Here is a 26,123-nt window from a genome sequence, read left to right on the forward strand (position 1 = left end):
AGGTTTCATATAACTTATTTTTCGTTGAATGCAAAAACGTATTTATACTTAAATTGAAAAGCGTGTATTTATTTATACAAAGGAACAAAAATATCGTGTTGTATTCAATTAAGTACAAAAGGTAGTAATAGCACAGACGAGAGAGGCCACTCGTAAACTCGTTATAACATCTGTGGTAATAGGCTCTTTTTACCAGGGCGTATCCTGTTTAAGGTAAAATAGGGAAAGTACCAAGGTTTAAATGATTCCTACCAAATTAAACTCCGGTGTTATTACTAATTTTGTGCTGCAATAAAATGGATGAGAGTGCCTCACAGTCGATGACTGATGTAGAAGTTGGGTGGGACTGTGGGTCACCAACCCCAACAGCATGGAAAAGATATCAGTGTAAGTTAATTTATAGTAATTATAACATGCTGTGCTCCACTACTTCTGCCCTGCACATTTATTTACACCAAGGGTGATCCTAAATTCCTATAGAATACAGAAATTATAGCGTTCATTTTTGATACTAGTGCCATTAACATAATATTTAGACACTGTACTAACTAGACCCCAGCACCCAGCGGTACCGATCGTCCACAAGCGTCGTAGTTTAGCCTTTACCTGCGTTGTAGTCTAACCTTTACGTGCGTCGTAGTTTGACCTTTACGTACGTTGTAGTTGAGCCTCCCCCTACCTCAAAGATTGGCAATCTGACCCGCGAACTCATTTTGACCGGCCCACGCACTATTTTGTAAATTCCCTTACACACTGCCCGTTATGAACAATATATTGCTTATAAGCTCCAGCAAGGAGTTGCTTTTGTTTTTATTGTATCTCCCTCTCGTCTAGTCCATTCAACACACACAGTCATGTTATCAGTTTGATTGATAATTCTTAACTTTGCATCCTGCCCATTGTTACGTCAACTCCCTCAAAGGAAAATATTGTTTCCACACAACCGCGTTTATCCTTATATATGCCTTCTGATAACATGGTTTCATTATGGTTTCAACTGAAGTTGTTGAGAAATGAGTAGGCTATATATGTACCACAAAATATTAGTCACAATGGAAGCTAAACGAAGAAAAGTAGGCAATGAACGCAGAGTATTTAATGATTCATAGACAGACAAATATTTTTTTACCCTGCACCGTGGTAAACTAATCTGGTTAATCTGCACGGATACTGTGTCTGTAAAAAAAGAATTTAATTTAAAACGGCACTACGAAGCAAAGCACCAGAAATACAGTGCTTTAAAGGGGCAATCCAGAATCGACAAACTGGACAAACTTAAACAAAACCTGGAACAACAAAGCTTGATCAGGAGAAAAGGCAGAAAAGAACACACTTGCAAGTTATGAAGTAAGCTTCTTAATTGCCAAGCACATGAAACCCTTTACTGACAAAAAAATTATTTTAGAATGTTTATTGGCGGTTGTTGACATTGTGTGCCCAGAGAAACGGAGTGTAATTTTGAATATCAGTCTTTCTGCCAGGACAGTTACAAGATGCATTGAAGAAATGTCTGCTGACGTAAAACAATCGCTTCGCAGTTGTGATGAAAAGTTTTAATATTTTTCAATTGCACTTGACAGAGCTGCGATTGACCGGTTTAGCGACAGCCGAGCAAGCTTAGTCCAATTTAAGTTATGGACATTTTCGTGTGTCGCGGCAATAACCGTTAAATTTAGCGACGTATCGGTGTCGGGAAACCAAAATTCGACGCAACTATTTTTGTGGTGCCCAGTGTCGCCAAAATCTACCGCAGATGTCCAATCTTACGGGACACGAAATGCCTGTCGCGGCGGTTAGCGCAGCGCCACTAAAATTTTACGAAGCGTCGCTAAAAAAATCCAGGTGTCGCCGAAGTCTGGGTCAGCAACAAAATTGCCTATTATGAAGTGGAAATTCTTACGTGCACAGATGTAATACTATTGGATTTAGAGGACAAATAATATATCTTTAAAATGTAAAGTTTTTTATCACTGAACTCTGCGGTATACATTTTGATAAAATGATTTGTAGTTATCTATTTTGTATTCTGAATCATTGTCTCTGATTAGAACGCTTTTCATCTTGGATTAAATGCATTTAAAAATACGTCCTTGTATGTTTCGATAAAGTTATTATTACGCAGAATTTACTTCAGCCAGAGGCAGGCTGTTTGTTACGTCATAGTAGGGATTCACACAGTGATTATTTAGATCAAAATAACGGTTTTTTGTATTCAATTATTGCCATACAGGAAATTTTAACTAACTAACCAAACGTTCGATGTTTAGCCTAGTGTGGTTTATATTGCCACATATTTAGTTACAACATCGGATGGAACAAACTTAAAAATAATACAATAAGAATCTTTCTGGAAAGCTTGTTACTACTTTTTTGCTAACCCGAGTTTCGGAATGCAGTTAAACAAACAATATTCCTAGCTACTGCTAAACAGACGATTGTTCTGTTTATTTTATCATAAATCCCGCATTTATACAGCCAAGAGACATTTGCAATTGTGACGTAACATAACTAGCTATTTCGCAATAATAGGAATTGTGACGAATGCGTATTACGTGAGCAATGTAAACCAGTATTTCGACAAGTGTATGTTTGGGAATTACTTGCAAACCAGGCATTCTTAAACCGCCACTAAATTCCCGGTAATTTCAAAAGAGGAAGTTGGTTGCCTCGGTTGCCATAAACTGCGATCGGTGTCTCGGTGATCGCCGATAAGTTTTATAGTTTTTTAAACTAGCTTTCGTTAAAAATTTGTATGCTGACCGAATACAGTTTGAGAAGTGTGGTACATGAAACTGCGCCGTATTTGTATCAGGAAAGCTGTTTTTTTTTTATGAGCAAAAAATTGTTTTACCCGCAAATGTTTATCTGACAGTTTGTGTGTGTTGCAAGTTGAAATCGTCGCGGTCATCTGGCTTTAATCAGAAAAAAAACGAAACTAGTTTGAACTTTTTTAATTATCAAGACCGCACGAGGAATCGTTGGCTTATAGCCAAAAAACACCGTCAGTGGGCAGCAGGAGAAAATTCGTTAAAATATAAGTAAAAAACTAAAACACCACTGTGCGAATTTAGTATTTTTAACACGATTTTAGCATTCGTAAAAAACATTGGCTAAGCAGAACGCATGCGTTTACGATTTAGGAAACTGCCACATAAATTTAAATACGAATCAGTATCGGTCGTACTTTTGTTTTTTTTTACATGCCTGACGCACATTCGCACCTCTCAATCAAGTAAATTAAACATTGCTATTCTAAATACTCCCATATCCCATACGTATTACGCCATTGTCTGGTCTAGCACACGTAATAATGCTAGTTAATCCACGATTCCTTTGTTTCTGATTGGTCAAACAGGGAGGTGTAAAATGGGCGTGATTTGAGGCATATTTACAAACAATACGATGTTATGTTGTAATAATCGTGTTTGCGCAAATATAAGTCAAATTTTAACACATTTCTTTACGAATTAATGTTATCGTCGAAACATTATACACGCGTGCAGTAGTCGTGCATTAAACAAGAATAGTGAATTCCTAAATTGGCAGGAGTGCGTCGCACTCCCGCACGCCCGTACTCTACGCCAGTGCTATCGGTACATCGCAATCTAAACGATTTAGAGCTTTAGGCTGTAATAATCAACTTAAAGCTGTTCCAGAAGTATTGCTGCTTTATATTCACAATATTTTCCTCAGCAAAGCAGCGTGTTTGTTACGAAAGAGTGAGGATTCACAAGTGGATTCATTGCATCATAATAGCGATTGTCTGGCCTGGCAATTAATTACCACAAATTAGCAATTCACACGGCGATTGTTTGAGTCATAATAGGGATTCACACGTTCATTATTTAGCCAGCAGGTGCTTAAAAACATGTTAAATGTTTGTTTTTTTCACGTCTGTTATTTAAAGGATTATCTCGTTTATACGATGAATACTTTCTATCATAGGCGCCGAGTTTTGAAATGTAGTGCAGAGGCGGAGCCTATTATGACGTAACACAATCGTTTCATTGACGTTATTTTACGCTTGCTCAACGCTGGACGTCAGTGTTACGCGTTGATCCTTTCCCTGTGCGTATTTGCAAGATATATAAATCGTTCGTTCGAGGCGACGTGCTTTCTACTTGACCTTTACGTGCGTCATAGTTTAACGTCCATGTGTGTCGTAGTTTAACGCCCACGTGCGTCGTAGTTTAACGTCCACGTGCGTCGTAGTTTAGCCTTTTCGCGCATCGTCGTACAAAGGCAAAGCAACACATTCAATGTTAGCTACTTAGAAAATGAAGAACAACCAATTATCCTACTCTAAAGTTTCTAAACAATGTAGGCGGTAATAAACAACCTAAATATGTTCCACAAGTAGCACTGCTGTATATTTACGATGTTTTCCTCAACCAAGCAGCATAATTAGTACGAAATAGTAGGGATTCACACGTGGATTCATTGCATCATAATAGCGATTGTTTGACCTGGTAATTAATTACGAGATAATAGCAATTCACACATTGATTGTGTGCGTCATAATAGCGATTGTCCCCTTGATTATTTAGCCAGCGGGAGCTTGAAAACAGGTTTGAAGTTGAACGTTTGCGATCAAGTAAAGAATTGTTCCATTTACAATGAATACTTTCATCTACAATGAATATTAATCTAACTACCTTTATCATTTAACAACGATAGATCAACAACATTTGTTTGAACCTGGTTTAAACTAACGTTACTAACCTGTTCCAAGCATGATTACTGCATGTTCAAAGTGACGATTGTGACGTAAATAAGACAATTACGCATACGTAACAGCTATATAACAGATTCTGCACATGCGGTCAACGCATGACCAAGTACCATGCGGTCAACGCATGCCTAAATATCCGTTCTCTCTATTATTTCGTACGTAGGCGCCGCCTCCGCGCCTACGCGTACTCGGCGCCTATGCTTTCTATGCACGTGAACACAACAAGCATGTGATGTGAATACAATTTGTGTTTAGCCATATATACCTAAATATATCTATGGTTTAGCTAAAGCATGGTGGCCACTGGCCAGACCTATTTCGCCACTATAGATTCAAGCCTTTATTTTGTTCATAACAGCGGGTAATCTTTTCTTGTAACCCTAGCGCTTCGTAACAAATTACGATTACGAATTATCCAATTTCTCTGTTCGTATAGTCTGAATCGGGAGACAGGCGATGTTTTCGTCAGCGTGTAGATAAAATAATATAGATAACGATTACAAAATCAGTCACACATATTAAAAGCAGTTGTAATATAATTGACTTTAAGTCCCAGAATTTTGATTTAAATCAACTACAAACGATCATTACTTTGACGCGCAGTTTTTCGTCTAGAGCTACGTAAGCGAAAATATGTATATACAATTTCTGGATGGCAAGTCTTCTCCTTGACCGGACATTTCAAACACAAGGCGCCGCCTCCGCGCCTACGCGTACTCGGCGCCTATGCTTTCTATGCACGTGAACACAACAAGCATGTGATGTGAATACAATTTGTGTTTAGCCATATATACCTAAATATATCTATGGTTTAGCTAAAGCATGGTGGCCAGTGGCCAGACCTATTTCGCCACTATAGATTCAAGCCTTTATTTTGTTCATAACAGCGGGTAATCTTTTCTTGTAACCCTAGCGCTTCGTAACAAATTACGATTACGAATTATCCAATTTCTCTGTTCGTATAGTCTGAATCGGGAGACAGGCGATGTTTTCGTCAGCGTGTAGATAAGATAATATAGATAACGATTACAAAATCAGTCACACATATTAAAAGCAGTTGTAATATAATTGACTTTAAGTCCCAGAATTTTGATTTAAATCAACTACAAACGATCATTACTTTGACGCGCAGTTTTTCGTCTAGAGCTACGTAAGCGAAAATATGTATGTACAATTTCTGAGGGAGATGTTCAAACACCAACAGACCCCTCTAGATCCGCCACTAATGTGACGTAATATGTCGTCAGAATAATTAAGTTTCTCGTGACAATTTGGACGTCGAAAATTGCGCTCGCCGACACCTGGCAACGAATCGCAGCACTGAATATGATATTACAAAGTATCGCCCAGGTCGAGCTTGGACAGAAGCCAAAAAACATTGTTTGTTGGCACACGAGAACCAGAGTTTCATTACGTTACTTTTCATGAGAATAAATTCACAACAATTGCTTTGTTTGTTAGGTGTCAAATGTATGCTACCGCATGCCTCTTCCTTTATTTCCTATCCCGGCGCAGAGTGTAAAAAGTGTGTAAGTGACACTCATAAAATGTAAGAAGAGTGTAAGTGACACTCATACACGAAGTTTCGATCTCGTGGTTGGTGGGGCAGTAGGTACATTCTTTCCGATTGTTATATTATGAAACGTTATAATTAATAGACTATTATAACAGTAAAACAGCCCTCCTGGTTGTACCCCGATTACCCTATAACGTATGCAAAGCTAGTTTGGTAGAAAAATTTTGATACAAGTTGAAGGTATCAAAAATAGCCACTATAATTTATGTATTCTAGTATCACCTTGGTCATTTATTCTGAAAGTTTTTTTGCAATTGAAATGCAGTTGATAACTGTTCGGGCATGAATCTTGTTATTTATAGTGCCATGCTCTGGTCCCAAGCATGGAAGAAAAACAACACCAGATTATAAAAGCAAACCAGCACATAAGGTAAGCAATTGTAAACTTCAATGCTAATAGCAGTAGGTACCTGTTCAAAAGATTGGCAATAAGCATATGTCACAAAACCTGTTCAAAGCAATTTCCGTTTAATATAATAGATCCCTTACCTGCTCTTACAACAGTGATGGTGTTCAAACTCGTATTAAACATTATTTAGAAGCCAAAGGTGTTACATGATGAAAATACGAAGAGTTATGAAATTGCAAGGAAATTAATCAGTGAATTATCCAAGTACAAGAATAACAATGTTGGTTAGTGCTGAGTTCCTTTATTCATGTTTACTTAAAGTGTCTGGACCGTGCTCATAAAAGTTGGTTTTTAATGAAAATTTACACTTATTAAATCTTATCTGTGGTATTTTTTATGTGAAAACAATAATTAGTTTGCCCAAAAAAACGTTTTAAAAAGTACCAAAAAATCGCCTATTGTTGCGTCACTCGCAGGTACTATGACGTAAATTAGGTCACGATCTTTTCTAACCGATCAGCTGATTTCGGCTTTGCTAGCAAAAAAAGGAATTTATGTTTGCAGCAAAGCAGAGTGTACCGTCGACATAGTGCTTTCTTTTACTTTTAAATTAAGAAATATGCGTAGGTATTGCCGTGGCCTGATTTTGTTTTTTTTTAATTGTTTGTAAGTGTATTACAGTATTACATTATTTAAATTTGTCATTTAACAATAATGTAAAAGTGTGTGATGTATAGTCAGGTAGAAGTATTTTATCTGAAGAAGTGACGTAAGTGAAGATCCTAGTCCACTAGCAATAGGTATTGAGCCTTTTCAGATTGAACCTGTACTACCAGCAAGTGTTGGGGAAGTAGACAGGCCAAGTTTGGCTACCATGTAAAACAAGTGAAGCTGAGAAAATCAAAAATACAATTTGGTAGGTTGACTAAGAATAGCATTTAATAAAAATGAATGAATGAATGTAACTTACTTTATCGTTGCGTGGCCGGAAAACGACAGTCATTATCACACGGGCTTAACACCTTGTGCCAGCTTACGAGTTACCATGTATGTTACTTTGTGGGTGATTATTTTTTGGGGGGATTTTATGTATGTCTGGTAATTTGGACAACCCATTAGTGACCACTGGGTTGGAGCAATTGCCGTTAAGTGTCTTGCCCAAGGACACATACGCCCACAATGGTAGCAGCGACGAGCCTTGAACCCATTACCTATGGGTTACAGGCAGGCGTAATAACCACTATGCCACGGCCCTGGTAAAAAAAAGTGACATTTAATAAGTCTGTTGGTTAAAGTGTTGCACTGTCTTTTTACCTGAATTTGCTGAAATTTGTGTAAACACATATGTGTTGCAAATATGATATTCTTGACTGAGACCCGAGCATGGAATACAAATTTAGCGAAATCAATTTTCACTAATATAGTATTTATTGTTGGCCTTCATACCAAAAAGATGGTCAATCACATGTTTATAGTGTTTATTTTGTTTAAACAGTATCGCTTCACAGCTGATCAGAACTTTGTTCGATAGGTACGGGAATGACTGGAAAAGGAAAACAGAAAGGTTCCATCAGTACTGATCAAAAGTATAAGCGAACAACATTATAGTGACAGTTGAACAACATTTGCAAGAATGTTTCATACAAAATGTGATTCATGCAAGAGTTATATTGTTTTCATTCAACATTTCTAGAAATACACATTTAAATATTAATTTTTTTTTTTGTCCGGCTCAGTGGTTTAGTCGCCTGCATTCAGAACCAACGTGTCCCTTGTTCGATGCTCGATGGCGGTACTAACACTGATCGGCGTATGTGTCCTTTTACCGGACATTGCTCCAACCCAGCGGTCACTTATGGGTTGTCCAAATTAACAGTCATATACAAGAAAAACAATTACCCACAAAGTTGCATATATGTGGTGACTCGCTGCCCAGACGAAGATAAACCTTCTGTGGAAGTGCGTCCGGTTGTGACGTTGTGAGTACTAGTGTAGTCCTCGAATGATGTTCGCGAATCATGTGAGAAGGAGTTTGCAGAAATAGTCCGCAGATTGAGTCCCACGGGTCAAGAATCGGGACAGAAAACGGGCTTTGTCGGAACGGAGAACGAGTCCGCAGATGGAGTCCTGTATATACGGGTCAAGAATCGGGACAGAAAATGGAACTTGGTCGGAACGGAGAACGAGTTAGCAGAAATAGTCCGCAGATGGAGTCCTACGGGTCGAGAATCGGGACAGAAAACGGGACTTGGTCGGAACACTAGAGTCGGAACCTATACAAAGAACGTCACTTCTGGACGTACAAGGGTGTTGGGGTGATGGGCCAAGTCTGGCCTAAATCCCAGGTCCTCACGGACCTCACAGACCTCACCCATACAAAAAAAATAGAAATAGAATTAAATTATTTTCATTGTTTTGAATAAAGAACGGTTGTACCAGATGGTGGATTTGTTTCTTCTGCGCTCTCCAAGTAAATGCTGCTTACTTGATCCGAACAAGTTTCTTTGCATGTCCTAATGGGAACATATCATAGTAAAACCATCTGAAGTAAAATGTGCACTACAAATATGGGATGACCAGCATACCAATGTAATGTTGCTTGCTTTTTTCTAAGCCCCACTCTTCCTTTTAAAAATGAAAACACACACACCTATATTAGGCTATATATATACTTATTATCGGTTTAGTCTTTCTTGTCTTTTTTTTAAACACAGTACCAATCAGGCATGATTACTCGACTTATGGTAAACTCCTATAAGATATCTTTAACTACAGATATAAATATAGTCTATGCCATATGGGGAAAAAACGAAAAAAAATTCTCCACAAAGCTTGGTAGGCTATTTTGTGTGGTTACACTGATCCCCAGGAAATAACTTCCAATAAGTTGCTGGAGCCATTTAAAGTATTGTTAATACCTTAAAAAAACGCTTTGATTTGCTTATCTATCAAAACTGCACCAATAAACCGTAAACCGCTAATAGGCCGGGTTTTTCCCATAAACGAAATATTGTATTGTTACCTCACAGTGCCTGCGAGTGACGTTTTTTACAACTTTGAAATTTGATTTTTTAAACGTTAATATCTTTTAAATTAAAGAAAATTTTCATAAACTAGCTGTTAATTTAGCATCAGTAAGACATAAAACTTTATTCTTATGCTAAAAACTGCGCAACCATGAGAACTGTGGCCCAGACACTTTAAATGTTTAAAAACCTTTACTTGTCATTTTTTTAAAGGAAAAACACTGTTTGTCCAGCATTGGCACCGAAAACAAAGGATGCTGAGCTGTGTGCAATGCTCAATACTGATACCATTGACACTGATGGCCACTGGCCTAAAACACGGGTATGCATGCAAACCTGGCGTTTTTGAGGGTATGCCTGCATACCCTGCTAAGCTGACATAAAATAACGTGATTTATATGTTTGGGAAGTTTATTCAACATATTTAATTAATTATACACGACCAATGTTTTGTTACAGAGCCAACCATCAATAGTTCTATGGACCTTGTGTTTGAAATGTCCGGTCAAGGAGAAGACTTGCCATCCTCTGTTCCTACTACACAGAATACAAGCCCTCTACTAAGTAAGCATGTTTTAAATGATGCTTGTTTAAATTAAAGTCAATATTAATTTTGAATTCTTTGTTTCTCCAGAATATGTATTTTTTTTGTCTTAAAATACAAATTTTGGTTTGTTTTTCTAAAATATACTATTTAAAGTGGGGATTATATTGTATTTGTTTTGTGTTTATGCAGATATTCCTCAAATGGATGATGCTGCACTTTCTGATGATGATTTATTTGATGAGTCGATGCTTCGACATGCTGATGACATCATGGAAGCATATAAGAACCCGAACAGCCAAACTAAAAACACAACAAGCACCCCTGTACGAGATGTACCTGTCAATCATGTTGAAAGTTCCAATCAATCAAAAATTGTCAATTATAAAGCGGGCATGTCAGCTGTCAAGCATTTAAAGCCAAACGCATTACTTCCCTGCAAATCCAGCTCAACTACTGTCACAGTAGAAATAAAACAAACCGAGAATTTGCAGAATAGGCATATATCACCTGTGCAAGATATTACTAACAGTGCAGCCACTTGCATGAATTTATTTATGTCCAATTCATCACAAAAGACAAAAAAACCACCATCGAAGTTTAAAAAGATGTCCCAGAAAAAAACAAAATTTCAACAAGATACCAAAGTAGTTTCCGATGTCAGTATTCCAGAAGATGTGTTGGCTTTGCTTGATATGGATGATAGTTGGGTGGAAGAAACCAAACCTTCTGTTCCCATGAACAAAGAAGACAGGTTAAATTCCAACCTAGAAAAACAACCTCAAAGCAATCAGACCTCTCAGTCAAAAATCAATCCAACAGCTTCCATCTGTAAGAACAATGGTAACAATACTAAAGCTCCATTTAACCCATTTCAAAACAAAGTGTCTGAAAAGAACAGTGCAGGTACATTTAATCCATTTCAATGCAAAGAAAACACAAAAAGTAATGCCACTGTCAACAAAACAGTCAATTCATCACAAAATGATACCAAAGGTTCTGGGAGGAAAGGTGGTCAAACAAACGAGACGTTTAACCCTTTTCTAACCAAAGTACCTGCAAAAATGAGTAGTCCTGCCAACAATACATTCAATCCATCGCACAATGGTAACAAAGTTTCCGCAAGTAAAAGTAGACGAGCAGTTAATACATTTAACCCTTTTCAAACTAAAGTTCCTTCAAAATCTATCAGTCCACTAAATGGTAACAAAGTATCTTTAAACAACAATAGTGCAACCACACCAATGTTTGTTCCAAATCTAAAGCCAAAAACTGTTGCTGCCAAAAAGACCACTACAATATCGGACCCAAAAACGGAGTGGGTTCAGAAAATAAAAAACATTCATAACAACATGCGTGAAAATGATACAAGAAAACCAGCAATGAAAGAAAATAAGAAACAGCAACCTCAAACCTCAAACTTTAAAGCATGGCAAAGCATTCAAGATACTAAAACCAATGGTAGGGTTGCTCCTCAAAAAACATCAATAATTAGAAGTGAACAGTCAAGTATGGCTAAAAAGTGGGATCCAGTTGTAAAAACAAACAACCACGAAACAAACATGAACTCTGATGATGATGAACTATTATTGCAAGCAGTTATGTTAACTGAGGCAGAAATGGAGAAGGTCAAGGGTGAAACAAAAATGGGGCCTATCAAGCCAAAAATGGTTCAACCAATTCTTTCTGGTAAATTTGTATCACCACCTAGTGCGAATTCATCACAGGGCCGATGTACAGCGTCTGAAATCGAACGAAAAAAACGACTTGCAATGCAACGAAGACTAATACGGCAGCAGCAACGAAAACGTTGACGTGCTTTTTCTCACGGTGTTTATAAATAATCACATTTTGTGTCTGAATTTTTTGTTCACTCTACTTTTAATATTTCCTTCATTATGAAATGAGAACACCGATTTGATTGTGATATCGTGCAGGATAAAACACGGTACTAGCGTAACCATTTAGCCTACATATTTTATTGTACCGTTGTATTTCCGGAAAACGCCGATATGATTTCACACCACACACGTAACCCGTCGTGACGTCTATGCACGTATAATTACGTAGCTGGTTATATAAAAAGGCTGAACTCCTAGCCCTTAGAATACCTATATATCTTAAAAGTAAAACGGCGTGGCTAAGATTCGCGCGGCTTTACCAGCGATGTTCTATAGCAAATTGTTAAAAGCGGCCAGCGCTATTAACAGAAGAAACTTCTCAAACGAACCTGCGCTTTGGAAGATAGCTAACTACAGGTTAGTCTGGTTGCACTTGGCTTGAAAAGGTTTAAAATAAAGGATTAAGAAAATAAATGTAAAACAGCATAATACGGACCACTTTAATGTTTCGGGAAAGTTTCTTTTTTAAATTAGTGAATACGAAGTCATTGGAATTGAATCGGGTAAACCATAGGGTCTCCACATATGTGCTGCTGTTGTGGATCAATTAATTAGGAGTGCCGCAAAGTAAGTACCTTAGTTTTTCCCACGCCGGAAGAAAATGGTCCGACATTCCATAGCCTATAGTCACCGTACAACTAAAGAAGTTTTATATAAAAAAGGGATTTATAAGATTGAAAATCATTTTTTAAAATCGAAACAAAGTTTTTAGGCCGGTATTGTGCTGTGTACTTAATAGACCCAAATAAAAACAACTTTACAAGAACATGAAAATTATTGTTGTTATAAAACAAGGTAGCCTATATGTTGTGAACAGTTTGTATATATTGCACTCACGTTACGGCAAAACTACTGAAATTTCGATACAAAATTATACACGGCTAAGGTAATGTTAAAAAATCGAAAAAAACAAACGATTTATTATTGCAGATTCTTTGTTCCTCTACAAACAAGGTGGCGTGACACGGGGCACGACGGTAACCTCGCGGACTCTGTTTATTACGACACAATGATATCTTTGACACAATCTTTTGTTTCTAAGTACGTCAAATTGCACCACTCAACGTATTATGAAGACACGGCGAACACGCGTTATTTCCGGGCAAATTATGCTGTTTTGACACCGTCCTGTGTATATATATATCGAACGAGCGCTAAAGCTACGTTAAAGAGGCATACAAACGAAAATTCAAAGTTTGTGTATTGATGGATATGCTCAAATGTGACCTAAAGCTAGCACCGAGTTTTAAAATACAAAATAGCTTTTGAAAAAAATGAGTTTTAAAACAGCAAATTCGACCGCCGGAGTAAAAAAATGGTCGTAGCGCAATGCATGGCATTTCCCATGAGAAAAAAATACTCAACTTTGATTGTCCCTAGTATTAAAATATTGAAGAAAGTTCAAATTTTATTTCTGATTTGGTATAATGAATGCTTCTTCTTCAAAACTATGTAAAAAAAACTTTAAAACATGGACTTTAGTACTTTTAATTTTAGATTGAACATAGCTACATAATATGCTGACTCAGCACTTTTTTCTTTGTTAGTTAATTTTTAGCACTTTTTTATATTAAAATGTTCAATATGTCTTACTAGTACCTACTGTAACATTTTTTTGAAAAAATGTCAGTCTTTCGTGTTTAATATTAGGTTTGAAAATATGCTGAGCCAGCATAATCTGGTATGCACCTACGTTCAATTGAAAAATTAAAACATAATAAAGTCTATGTTTCACAATTTTTTATATATTCTTGAAGAAAAAGCATTTGTTATACAAAATCAAAAATAAAATTGGAACTTTCTGTAGTATTTTAGAAACTAGTAACGATCAAAGTTGAGTGAATCTTTTTCTTATGGGAAATCCCCTGCATTGTCGAAACAGCCGAATTTCTTTTACTCCAGTGGTTTTTTCACGCGATTTTTTGGGTAACTTAGATGGTACTTTTAGGATACATTTGAGCATATCTATCCATATACAAATTTTGATTTTTCGTTGGTATGTCGCTTTAATTTAAATCACTTCGCTATATTAGTATACAAACTTAGTTTTTTTTATGTTTTACAGGTTTAACAACCCGGGACTGACTGAACATATTTTAACCGACAACTACTACGAATGCAGGTATGTAACCGTACCGTGTTATCCAGTAATCCCATACGTCACAGAATAATTCGTCACACATATTTAATTCGTCACATATATTTAGTCATTAATACAATCAAAGAGATTAAAACCAACTCTACTTATAAAGAGATTATTTTAATCTCTTTGAGTACAATCATAGTTAATGAAAATATTCTCATCAACTATATGTGGTACAATATCGGAAAACAATGGCAATATTATTCAGGAACCGCCTAAGTTACCCAGAAGTTCCTCTGGTGGGGTTGGGGGTCACAGAGGTTACAGGTTCCAGATTAAAGTTCACCGTCGGATTTTTTAAACAAAAATCAGACCAATCGAGTATCGCCACATCACCGATAAATTTAGACTTGCGCGGAAGTTTATTAGACGATAATGACGTTATAACTATCGCGGATCACTATGACAACGAGGCAGCAGTGCTCGGTTTCCAAGCAACCGTAATGAAGGGTTTAGATGAAGGCATACCTAACGCTTTAAAGGAAGCAATAAAATTAATACAAATGAATTGTTCGGATTTGGATAAAAAATAAACAAAAAAATGATGAAACAAATTAATTAAACTAAATATTCATAACTTTTATTAACAAAACCAAACATCTTAGAAATAAATTACAGTAGGGAGAGGGAAGACGGGACACCTTTTACATTTATTTTCTCGCCCCGTTTGGTGGTAAACAAAGAACATTAAAAAAATATAAAACTGTATGCCCAAGACTCCCATTGACCGTTAGTAATTGTTTAAAACACGATCAGGATATTTAGATATTATGTGCTAAAGGTGTCCCATCTTCCCCCACCCTACAATAGTACAACAGGGGAACATGGGACACTTAAGCACATATTGCAAATATTTCCAAAATCAAAATAGATTTCGATTTTTGGGTAATATCACGAATTAGTACTATCATTCCTTTATTATGTGACAACAATTCAAAATTTTATAATAAAACACACGACGAGTTATTTAGCAATTCGCACAACAGGTGAAACTTTACAAATTCGAAAAATCAAAAGATAAGATGAGACAGTTTAAAATCATTGTTAATTTTGATTAATAAGTGTATTTATTATTAGGAGTACACGTAAATAACACAAACTAATACTGTACGCTTTGAAAATAAGGTTTAAACATTGTTTTTCTTGCCCTACTGCTATAGTTTTTAACATGTTACCTACATTATATTAACTGTATAACAATTGTATTGTTTGAACGACAATGGGTATTGTTCGAACTTTAATTGATAAATATTGTATTCTACAAATGTATATCAACTTGTAATAGCAGAAAACTGATAATAACTATTATTAAAGTTTTCATTTTTGCTACAAATTGGGTATCACTACACTGTTTTTCGTACAAGCTACTTCTCATAATTATCTCTAAGTGCGAACGACTAAAAACCTTTAGAAGTTTGGCCATAAAACATATAAAACTACAATGTGGGGGAAGATGGGACACCAAATTAAAACATAATTACATTAGCAGTATTCTGCAACTTGTAGTTAACCTACCGAATTTAACCGGCTGTGCTTTCTTTGCCATGTAAACTTTATACATATAACTCCAAACCAATATTTTTTGTTCTTTTTACTTTAAATTAAAATTATCTTTACCCCTGCCTATTTTCCCTATGCAAATATCTCAGTTTTTTTTACAAAACTAAAACTAGTTTTATGAGACAAAATCAAACTGTACGAAATATTCAAGGTTGTTTTACGAAGCTATGATACTTGTTTAATCGTTCACACTTGCAAACTACAAAATTTCATCTGCTTTAATATTATTTTTGCGACATTCAAAATTAGCACCTTACTATTTCGCATTTTTTTACCTGTTCAAAATCTACTGTTTCTATTTTACATATTTTTTTAATATTTAAAAACAGTATTCAGCTTTGACGCGCGTTTTATAAAGTCGTGATAATACTGTCGAATAATTCTTTAACATTATTTTCCTGATTATCATGGGGGTCCGTAAAAAAAAAATTAAAAAAGTCTCATGTGACAAAGTGTCCCATCTTCCCCCATCCTACTATATATATTTAGACAATTCGGTCCCTTTGTTTGGTCCAAATAAACAGGTCTTTTTTAAGAAATGCGGCATATCTTAGATATATATAGTAGGCAGGGGGAAGATGGGACACCTTTTCATTTGATTTTTTCTTCCCATTTGGCAGTAAAAAAAAAACATTCAAAGAATTATAAAACCGTATCTTCCCGACTACCACAAATCGTTGTTTATTGTTTAAAACACGATTATGGATATTATGTGTAAAGATGTTCCCTCTTCCCCCACCCTACCCTATATATAAAGAAAGAGACCTGTTAACTAGACTTGAATGTTTACGTACATATTTAGATTTTTGCTTTTATAAAATTTTTACCTGCGTTATCATTTATTCATTTTTAACTTGTAAATAAAGTTGGAATTAGATAAAGCACACACAGCTCTCTGTAATGGATGTCACCATTAATAAATAATAATGAATGTCTCTCTATTCGATGTCTCTATCAATACCTTGAAACTATCATCCCTAAGTTAACTTTTTATAAACTGTGTTACTCCATATTTTTTTAATTGTTTAGAAAAAACTTGAACCATATTTATCATTTGCAAATACACCACTGCTTCTCATACATGGTAGTTGCTTGTTGTAAACAAAAAAAAAACTTTTTTTAAACTTTAGAGACCATCATAAGAGAGTTGTATAACTTTTTGCTTTGATTGAGAAATGAGAACTTTACATTATTGATTAGTTCTGTATTCAGAGTGTAAACAATCCACAAAGAACGGCAGAACTTCAGCATAATGATTAAGGTTGATTTGAAAGTATTTGTGACCACAGGGTTGACATAGTAACAAGGATGGCTTCTTCTGTTCGTATAGTACGACTACCTTGGTTGGGACAAGTGTTTAAATACTTGTCAAACAACAAAGATAGCTCTATATCGCCTCCTAGAGCTTCGTCAGCTTCCAGTCCAGCTTCTAAACCTTGTATCCCTCCAAATACAATCAGAAGATGTTTAAAAGTTGGCATTTTAAAGTCAGCAACTGGTTCTCCTTTATCTGATGTCCCAATTGTGATGTCATACTTGCCAGTGTCTGAATACGGACAATCAACAATAGCAGAACTTAGAGAGTTCGCAAGACGGACGTTGTACCCCCAATACAAGCCCCCCTTCGTCCGGGGGTAATGAGGGGGAACTACTTCCCCCAAGATATACTTTTTCTTCTGTTCTTTAATTTTAACAGTGACCCTTATATTGGGTTGCAACACTTTATCAATCTGAACTGTTTTTAAAGTTCCACAATCAACAAAAGATCCTTTTCCTGGTTTGATCGGTCGGTCCACAACGACTCCTTCCCTGAATTCTGCGTTGTCTTGCTCCCTCATGTGGTGGGGGCAATCAAGCGGGTTTAAAACTCCTGCATATTGAAGATCTTTATGTTTTGGAAAGAAAGACTTGCGAAGGTATTGCGGACACTCGAGATATTGCAAGATTCTGGCAAGTTGGATGTTGCAGTTTCCTTTCTTTCCGACCCCAGTAAAGTCTCCCTGGGTGGAAGAGTCTTTGCCTGAGGATGCAGATTCATCAAATACGATGATCTCATCAACCTAGAGCAATAAAACCCATGACCAGGATTCAATGTCAGTTATACAAAAATACAGTCTATCCCATTTTATAATAATATACTTAGCACTAACACTAAGAATAACTGTAACCTAAAAATATTAGAAACAATTAGTTAAAATTTTAACCCCAATAAAATTTTGCCAACATGCAGACAGAACATTGAAATAAGATTAAGTTTTCATGCTGGAGGAGCCAAAACCTTGTACATATTATAGTATTTTATATACTGTTTCTTTACAAAATTTTACCTGAAAGACAACGCAGGCACGAGCAATTTGACCAGCAAGGTAAGTCCTTAATTCAGGAGATTGTGCGTTGTCCAATATAGAGCCAGGTAAAGCAACACTCACTGTGTACGACCTCCCATCACCTAGAACAGGTTCTTCAAGTTTTTCTTTTTTCTTTTCAAAATCTTTTTTCAAGATCATTTGTTTTTCTAATTTTCTAATTTTTCTTTTTTCTTTATGGAGCTTCTTCTCAACTTTTCTTTTCAATTTTTCTTCCGATTTGTTTTTGCTTGGTCCATTCATTTTAAATGTGTTGACTTTTTAACACACAAGACAAGACCCTAACCTCAGACACAAATGACAAGACCCTGAATAAACATCATTGTACTAGTTATACAAAGGTATAATACATCATTGTACTACAGCAGCAATATTGAAACAATAAATAAATTTGAATTCAATGAGTAAAGATTCACAGTGTTTTTAAAGAGTTGTTTACTTTTCACATGAGATTTAATGGTATGGTTTAGCCAAAACGAATGACATTGGTTTACTAATACATTGCTTCAGAAAAAAGGTATTTGAGCAAGTACACTACTTAGACAAGGATTATTTTTCAGATGGATTTTTGCGAGATGTTTCTTTCGTTGATACTTCATTATAAAGTGTTATTTTGTGCAAGTGGTCCTTAAAAAGATAATTGTTTTGGAAATGTTTTTTAGAAGATGTTTCTTTATGTTTATAAGATGGTATATAATTAGATGATTCTTTGGGTGGTTTGGCTGCGGTTGGTTTATGCGTTGGTTCTTTTTTAATTGTTTTCTTTTGAATTTTAGTTTTTAATGTATTTTCCTTAGATAGCACACTATGTTGTATTTTAGTTTCAGATAAATTTTAACTCAATTCATTTAACTCTATTGGTTCTCCAACTTCTTCTTTTGATGAAAATAATCTTGGAGTAATAGAAAACTTGACGGCAGACCACAGAGCCTGGCCAGCTCGCTGTTGGACAGTTTTATCTGAGATCACCTCGTTTGTAATCTTTCTACCAAGACTTGAACCTTCCTTAGTTACTGTTTCAGAAGACAAAACACTCTGGAAGAACTCCACCATCATTTCTTTTACCTTGTAAGGGAGACATGTAGACAGTTAATTTGTACTGTTTGTTACCGGTAATAAAATATGAAGCAGCTCTGGCCAAATTTTAAGGTCTTGCGTTGTGCTACTATGTAGGCCCTTTTTTTCTATAGTGTTGTACCCTGGGGACATGAGATCTAAGTCAAGGGCAGATTTTTCATAACTTTAGCTTTTGTTTTATAATTATTCCCTGTTAATTATTCATTTATATTAAAACAATGTACATTGGTTTACAACATTAAGTCATTACTTCTGGTGTGTTTGTAACATCAGAAAGAAGTTTTTGAACAGTAAGTTGCACCCCTGGATCTTGGATGATGGTTTCAAGTTGGTCACGAACAATGTTTCTTGTCTCATCTGCTTTAAGCAGGTTGAGAATTATGGTCTGCAAATATATTTGTTAACCCTGGAGAATCTTTTACAAAATTTAATACATTTTTTGTTGTGCTTGTGATGTTACATTTCCACATGCATTAATTTGCCTTTAGTTATCTTTGTCAAAGGCACCTCAGCCACAACGAATAAATAACATTGTTGTTTTACACACACGGCAAAAAATTTTTTTAAATCTATGTAGATTGCATTACACAAAAGCAGGAGTATTGGCAAATAATTTGAATGAATGAATGAATGAATGAAACTTACTTTATCCTCGCGTGGCCGGAAAACGACAGTCGTTATCACACGGGTTTAACACCTCGTGCCAGCTTACGAGTTACCATGTATGTTACTTTGTGGGTAAATTTTTTTTTTTGTGTTTTTTTTCATTTTTTTTTTTATGTATGGCTGATAATTTAGACAACCCATTAGTGACCACTGGGTTGGAGCAATTGCCGTTAAGTGTCTTGCCCAAGGACACATACGCCCACAATGGTAGCAGCGTCGAGCCTTGTACCCATTACCTCTGGGTTACAGGCAGGCGCGCTAACCACTACACCACGGCGCCGGTCGAATTTAATATATATAGATATGGGCGTAGAGTACGGGCGCGCGGGAGTGCGACGCACCTAGGGATACACATTACAGAATAATTAGGTATTCTAGGATATCCTAGAATACTTTATTTCGAATCTAGAATTCCGAATCTAGAATTTCGAATCTTTTATATTTATAGGAAAAATGAATTTTACCCACAAAAGTCAGTTTATTGACTCTTTTATAGCAGCCTTGTTGGATCATAAGCTGTAAAATGATCAAAAATTGTACCATTGGGTAGTTTTTGCGTCATGAAACGTATAGCAGGCTATGGAAAGACGTTACGAAACGTTTACTTTCGAAAGTCCCACAAACACAAAAATTTTTTTTCAAAATTAATAAGTTTCAAAATTTGTTAATACAGTATATGAGGTGACGTGTGATGACGTCATTAAACAGAATACCGAATCCCGTAATTAGATTCGAATACAAAGGGATTCGAATCTCATGGATTCGAAATTCTGTAATGTGCATCCCTAGACGCACCCCTGCCAATTTAGGAATTCGCTACTCCTGTTTAATGCACGACTACCGCACACCTGCATGCGCGTGTAATGGTTCGACGATGACAACGACAGATTAATTCGTAAAGAAATGTGTTAAATTTTGGCCTATATTTGCGCAATTATGATTATTACAACACAACATCCTATTGTTTGTAAATGTGCCGCAATTCATGCCCATTTTACACCTCTAGGATTGACCAATTAGGAACAAAGGAAAAGGATTTACTAGCATTATTACCTGCGCTATACCAGACAAACGTATAATATGTATGCGTATGGGATATGGGAGTATTTAGAATTGGAATGTTTAATTTACTTGATTGCGAGTTGCGGATGTGCATCAGGCATGTAAAAAAAAGACTGATACTGATTCGTATTTAAATTTATCTGGCAGTTTCGTAAATCCTAGCCGCATGCATTCTGCTTACGACAATTTTTTTTACAAATTGCTAAAATCCCTTTCTTGCCCGTATAAATGCCAGATTTATGATAAAAGAACTGTACGGACCTACGTTAACATTATACAATTTGTCACGCAGCCGTTGAGCCGACGAAGTAAATAAAGTCCAGACTACTAAAATATTGAGCGATATTACCATTGCACAACGATGTTACATTGCGATAACGTTCCTGTCGCGAAGAAGGTCCAACTATTGGGTGCATCCGAATTAAATTGTCTTTGTGTGTTTGCCGCACTTCCACGCAATTTCAAAACTCTACGCCAATGTGTTATATACAAACATAAAAAAATTAACTTACCCCTAATTTATCAGCACTTAATTCCAAAACTTTTTCATCATTTAACACTGATATAACAAGGTCTATAGCTGATTTTCTGGTGTCAGGATTAGACATAACACCTAAAAATAATGAAAGTTTATTAAACACAATGTGCACAGATTTAAAAGAATAAAAGCTTCATTATTTAAACATTAAACAAATTATGAAATATATTTTTTAGAAGCCTTTATAAATATAATATCTGTGTTACATTACTAGAGTTGAAAAAATAAAATTTTGGAATTTTATTCAAGAACTAGCTACCTTACTTGACACAAACTTTGTAGAGTAATCCTTCATGTCTGGGTCATGTAAAATCCCTTGCAAGACCTCCTTAGATAATTGCTCAGCATCGCTGATAAGTTTATTGTCAGTAAGTGAGATACTGGCAACTGATGTCACTTCTTCTGCCATCTTATTTCGCATTGCATCCCCAAATAAATAAAAATACGACACTGGAGATAAAAATAAGAAAATACAACTATTGTGTACGGTGGTTTTGCAAAACAGTCAACTTTGAAAACTGCTTTTTTTTTAATTAAAAAAACACTGAAAATATAAATAAAAAAAACAATATAATGGCGAGCCATAATGGTAATCATTTCACTGGTGACCAGTAAAACTTTGGTCTAAAAATGTTCCTTGGGTCTCACTGATACCGGATGTCTAAAAAAAAACTTGGGCGTTCATGTCAAAAATTACCTTTGAAAATGAAAAAGTGCTGCGATACCGTATTTTCCACACAAGTTATCGTGAATTAAAAAATGTTAAATCATTATGTGATAGAACGCCTATTACTACGTTTGATTTCTATGTTACAGATTACATCATTTGTTAGGGGTTAGTCAGTGGTTTGAAGTAAGGGGTTAAAGGTTATGGCCAGGTTAGATGTAGGGGTTAGGGGTATAGACTGGTTTAGGGTTTTTACTAGCATAAAACCGTGCGAAAAAAACAAGATTACAATGTGCTGTAAGCCTGTAATGTACGTAGCATATCACTACTATGACATAACATATCGGTATTGTGGCCTAAAAAAATTAACCTTATGCAAGTCCCCCTAAAAAAACAGTGGGTATCAGTGAGGCCTAAGGAACATTTGGAAACCAAAATTTCAGTGGACACAAGCTAAAGGATTACCAAGTCATATCAACATAGGTTGTACACATACATAAAAGCCATAGATTATTATTAAACATATCTGCACCAAATTGTACCTGCAACTGCTACAAATGTGAGCACAGATGCAACGAGTAGTTTTCCTTTCCATGTGTAATATTTTCTCATCTCTTCCAATCTTCTTAATATGCTGTCTGGTAAGTTTTGTACCTCTCCATATTTTACACTTTTTCTTTTTGATTCATTGGAGTAATAAACAAGTGCTGGTTCAGATATATGCAAGTGTGTGTCTTTGATGTTTAAGAGTCGAATGTAACATCTTGCTTGGAACTTTAATCTAACTGATCTTGCCAACCAAACAGGAATCATAGTAACTAAACTACTTACCTTATCTTAAACAGTTAATTTAGTGCGGTGTGTACAAGCATTTTACATAGGTACTCAATTACTTTATTCTCTTCCTCTATCGTTCTAATTAGAGTTATACGACTAATTAAAATTTCCTAAATTTATAATTTTGCATTTTTAAACATTTGGTTTACTTTTTGGTATTTGAATAATTTGATTTCAGGGTAAGTAAAATTTGCAACAAATAAAGAACAAAAAAACTAAACGTAAGTGAAAAAAGGTGTTACGAAAGTAAACGAAATATAACTGTCTTTAAAATCCAATTTCTTAGCCGAATTTTAACGGGGTTGGAATCTCTATTCAGGAAAATATATAAAAGGAAAATATGTGTTGGCAGATCCTTCATGCAATACAACTTTTATTAATGAGCTGGAGCGTGACAACAGTATACGGTTTTATACTAAACATAAAATCATTTAATGTATTTTGATTTGGGGAGTTTTAAAAATAAGTGCGCTTCAGGAATGCAATATCAGAGTCGATATTTAGTCACGTCAAAATTAGGAATGTACAATGCTTTTGGATGTTCCGATGTTGACGGTCATTGATCTGCAGTGAAAACTGCTACAACTCTGGTCAACAATTTTCACTTCGGATTTACCTAAAAAAAAAAAAATAAGTTATAAGTATCCAATGGGAACCAGATTTCCGGGGAACCAGATTTCCGCGACAGCGGACGTTGTTAATTGTTTAAAATATGATCAGGATATTTAGATATAGGACGGGACACTTTGTCAGACTTTGTCAGGTAATCAAGAAAATAAGGTTACAGGATTATTCGACAGTATTATCAACGCTTATATATACGTTCGTACAAGAGGACATTCTTTTGCCAGGCGTATAACACAGCTCTTTCAGTCCAGTTCTAATAAAATTGGAAAAGGCAGAACAGCATTACGTCAGAACTTAAATATTCGTAATTAGGAACTTAAATTATTTGTTGCTTTTCTCTAAAAATTAGATTATTTGTTGCTTTTAAATAGATTATTATTCACATTTAAGTGTTTTAAATAATTGCATATATATAATTTATGTTTTAGAATCTTTAGATCACTTCGTTTAATTCCAATTGCTTATAATTTTTTATAATGTCAAAACAATGTTGTATTCCAACTTGTCCCAGCAAGCGCCCAGGAGATTCTTTATATAAAGTGCCAGCTAAGAGGTTTGTCAAATCGGAACAGTTTGAATGGGCACAAAATTTGGAAAAAATTGTGTATGGAATGAGAGCAGATCAGGATATAAAAGAACTTTTCAAAAGAGACAGTGTAAAAATCTGCGAAAAGCACTTTCTTTCAGACGATTTTCTTATGGGTAAGTCATTAAATTGAATAAAGGTTTTTTAATCGGCCACATTTAACCACAATTTTAATCGGCCTTCGCTTTAGGTACATGTTCAAAACAACTTAAAGTTGGTGCATTGCCAACAGTAAATTTGCCAAAGACCACACCAGAACCAAAAAATAGAAAGGCACCATATATAAGAAAGCCATTACCAAAATATACCTCCTTCTCAAAGTTCAAATTAGATGTCAAAAAATATTGCAACGCTAATGAATTGGATTTTCAAGACAACCCCAACTGGATCTGCATTAAACAACCATCTTCATACGATCAACCTATTTATACAATTAATATAAAATCAAATTTTGAAAAAAATATTTTATATTATGGTTGGGCATGCTGCTGCATACAACTTCAATCATATGACTTGACAGCAGAGCATTTCAGAAATTTTATAACATGTATTAAAAGACAAAGAGTCTGTAATGGCATACCAAATGATATTTGCTTTACGAAAAGCTCCAGTGCAGAAGTTGTGGATCACAACGTAATCCAATCTTGCCAACCATTTCAGAATTCCTGTTCAAAAACCATATCCCTTGCAAGAAGGTACGCGTTTCCCATTTCATTACATAGCTGTAAATAAACATAACAAAAGGACATTTCCTCCATAACAAATATTTACTATTGAGCATAATATTTTTAAACATCAGATCAGTCAAATGTCAAATATTTGTTATGGAGGAAATGTCTAAAAGCAGTTGCAGTGAATGCACAAGAGTGACCTATCAACTCAATAAATGTAAAATGGCAAGAGAGAGTTATGAAAACAAGTACAAAAAGCTGCCTCTTCGTCGAGTGGATCCAAATACAGCAATTCCTTCACGTGTAAAAACTACAATCGTCCAAGCTAATTTAAGGCGAGTAATTTATTTAAAGAAATTTTATTTGTTTTATATCGAGATAAATAATTACAGAATTGAGAACCTACAATGTAAAGTAAGGGACATGTTAACCAGAACAGAACAGTTAGTCACTTTGACAGAAGAGGAAGGTGAAGATTTAAAAAGCTGTATGGCTGCAGGTTAACTTATAATTGAGGTTTTAAACTATATCGGTTAAACTTACTGTTTCGTTGTCTCACAGTTCGAAAATCCGGCAAGTTAGACACTTTTGGTAAAATCTTTTGGGATGAACAGCAAGTCCTTAACTCTGTAGAAAAAAAGAAAAACCGTTATCACAGTGAGCTTATCAGGTATTAGAGCAAACATTCTTTTGGGCATGCATTAGTCATTACCTTAACACACTTAAACCAACAGATTTTGTTTGCTTTTGTATGCAAAAGGACCACAAGCTTACAGAATGTTACAGGATACAAGTTTGCTTATTTTGCCATCTCTGAGAACTTTGCGTCGTTACAGGTTCAATTGGACTTCCATTTTTGACAGTTAATAAACTCCTACTTTCTTCGCAGAAATGCACAAAAGCTAAAAGTTGGATTTGACTTAAACTACATTAAAAAAATGTACCAACCTGGAAAAATAACTGATCACCGAAATCAGGTTGTGATCATCATTGATGAAATGAAAATCAAAGGTAGGTTAGGATTATACAACAACAGTAAATTTGATTGTAAAAGTCAAAATTTTAGAGGAACTAGTTTTCCAATCTAGCACAAACAAATTTCTTGGGTTTGTTGATCTGGGTGATCTATCAGCACCAAAAAGAAATGTTGCAACAAATGCGTTGGGCTTTTACGTTAAAGGTATAAAATGTCATT

General features: G+C 35.5%; 4 protein-coding genes and 2 long non-coding RNA genes across 9 annotated transcripts; 3 read left to right on the top strand and 3 right to left on the bottom strand.

Annotated features, from left to right (window-relative positions):
* Window positions 1-167: 167 nt before the first annotated feature.
* Window positions 168-12,187, top strand: LOC149729543 (uncharacterized). Of its 3 annotated transcripts, XM_089886720.1 has the most exons (5): window positions 168-387; window positions 6,611-6,678; window positions 6,848-6,941; window positions 10,143-10,247; window positions 10,420-12,187. In XM_089886720.1, exons 1-5 carry the CDS (start codon window positions 297-299, stop codon window positions 12,039-12,041), a joined length of 1,980 nt encoding a protein of 659 aa, XP_089742846.1. In that variant the 5' UTR covers window positions 168-296; the 3' UTR covers window positions 12,042-12,187. The 3 variants fall into 3 exon arrangements, with proteins under 3 accessions (XP_089742846.1, XP_089742848.1, XP_089742847.1); XM_089886722.1 differs by lacking the exons at window positions 6,611-6,678; window positions 6,848-6,941 and having other exon boundaries at window positions 178-387; XM_089886721.1 differs by lacking the exons at window positions 168-387; window positions 6,611-6,678; window positions 6,848-6,941 and adding an exon at window positions 9,866-10,005.
* LOC149729544 (uncharacterized) lies at window positions 394-4,346 on the top strand. The gene is made up of 2 exons (XR_016385849.1): window positions 394-2,437; window positions 3,586-4,346. It is a non-coding gene; the product is annotated as an uncharacterized LOC149729544 (long non-coding RNA).
* LOC149729545 (uncharacterized) lies at window positions 6,943-8,371 on the bottom strand. Its single transcript, XR_016385852.1, has 2 exons — window positions 7,972-8,371; window positions 6,943-7,910 (listed from the first exon to the last, which is right to left on the bottom strand). It is a non-coding gene; the product is annotated as an uncharacterized LOC149729545 (long non-coding RNA).
* Window positions 12,188-12,344: 157 nt separating the features above from the next.
* On the top strand, window positions 12,345-16,916 carry LOC149729546 (uncharacterized). Of its 2 annotated transcripts, XM_089886751.1 has the most exons (4): window positions 12,345-12,485; window positions 13,059-13,169; window positions 14,194-14,250; window positions 14,480-16,916. In XM_089886751.1, the coding sequence occupies exons 1-4, from the start codon at window positions 12,394-12,396 to the stop codon at window positions 14,802-14,804; spliced, it is 585 nt and encodes a 194-aa protein (XP_089742877.1). In that variant the 5' UTR covers window positions 12,345-12,393; the 3' UTR covers window positions 14,805-16,916. The 2 variants fall into 2 exon arrangements, with proteins under 2 accessions (XP_089742877.1, XP_089742878.1); XM_089886752.1 differs by lacking the exons at window positions 12,345-12,485; window positions 13,059-13,169 and adding an exon at window positions 13,912-14,124.
* Window positions 16,917-17,020: 104 nt separating this feature from the next.
* LOC149729547 (28S rRNA (uridine-N(3))-methyltransferase-like) lies at window positions 17,021-18,440 on the bottom strand. The gene is made up of 2 exons (XM_089886735.1): window positions 18,159-18,440; window positions 17,021-17,891 (listed from the first exon to the last, which is right to left on the bottom strand). The coding sequence occupies exons 1-2, from the start codon at window positions 18,438-18,440 to the stop codon at window positions 17,088-17,090; spliced, it is 1,086 nt and encodes a 361-aa protein (XP_089742861.1). The 3' UTR covers window positions 17,021-17,087.
* A 65-nt stretch (window positions 18,441-18,505) lies between these two features.
* Window positions 18,506-24,678, bottom strand: LOC149729548 (uncharacterized). The gene is made up of 6 exons (XM_089886741.1): window positions 24,566-24,678; window positions 22,750-23,660; window positions 21,805-21,990; window positions 21,515-21,615; window positions 19,525-19,659; window positions 18,506-19,262 (listed from the first exon to the last, which is right to left on the bottom strand). Exons 2-6 carry the CDS (start codon window positions 23,018-23,020, stop codon window positions 19,032-19,034), a joined length of 924 nt encoding a protein of 307 aa, XP_089742867.1. The 5' UTR covers window positions 23,021-23,660; window positions 24,566-24,678; the 3' UTR covers window positions 18,506-19,031.
* Between the last annotated feature and the right edge of the window lie 1,445 nt (window positions 24,679-26,123).

The sequence above is a fragment of the Ciona robusta genome, chromosome 10, assembly GCF_009617815.1.
Source record: "Ciona robusta chromosome 10, ASM961781v2".
Taxonomy (NCBI): Eukaryota; Metazoa; Chordata; class Ascidiacea; order Phlebobranchia; family Cionidae; genus Ciona; species Ciona robusta.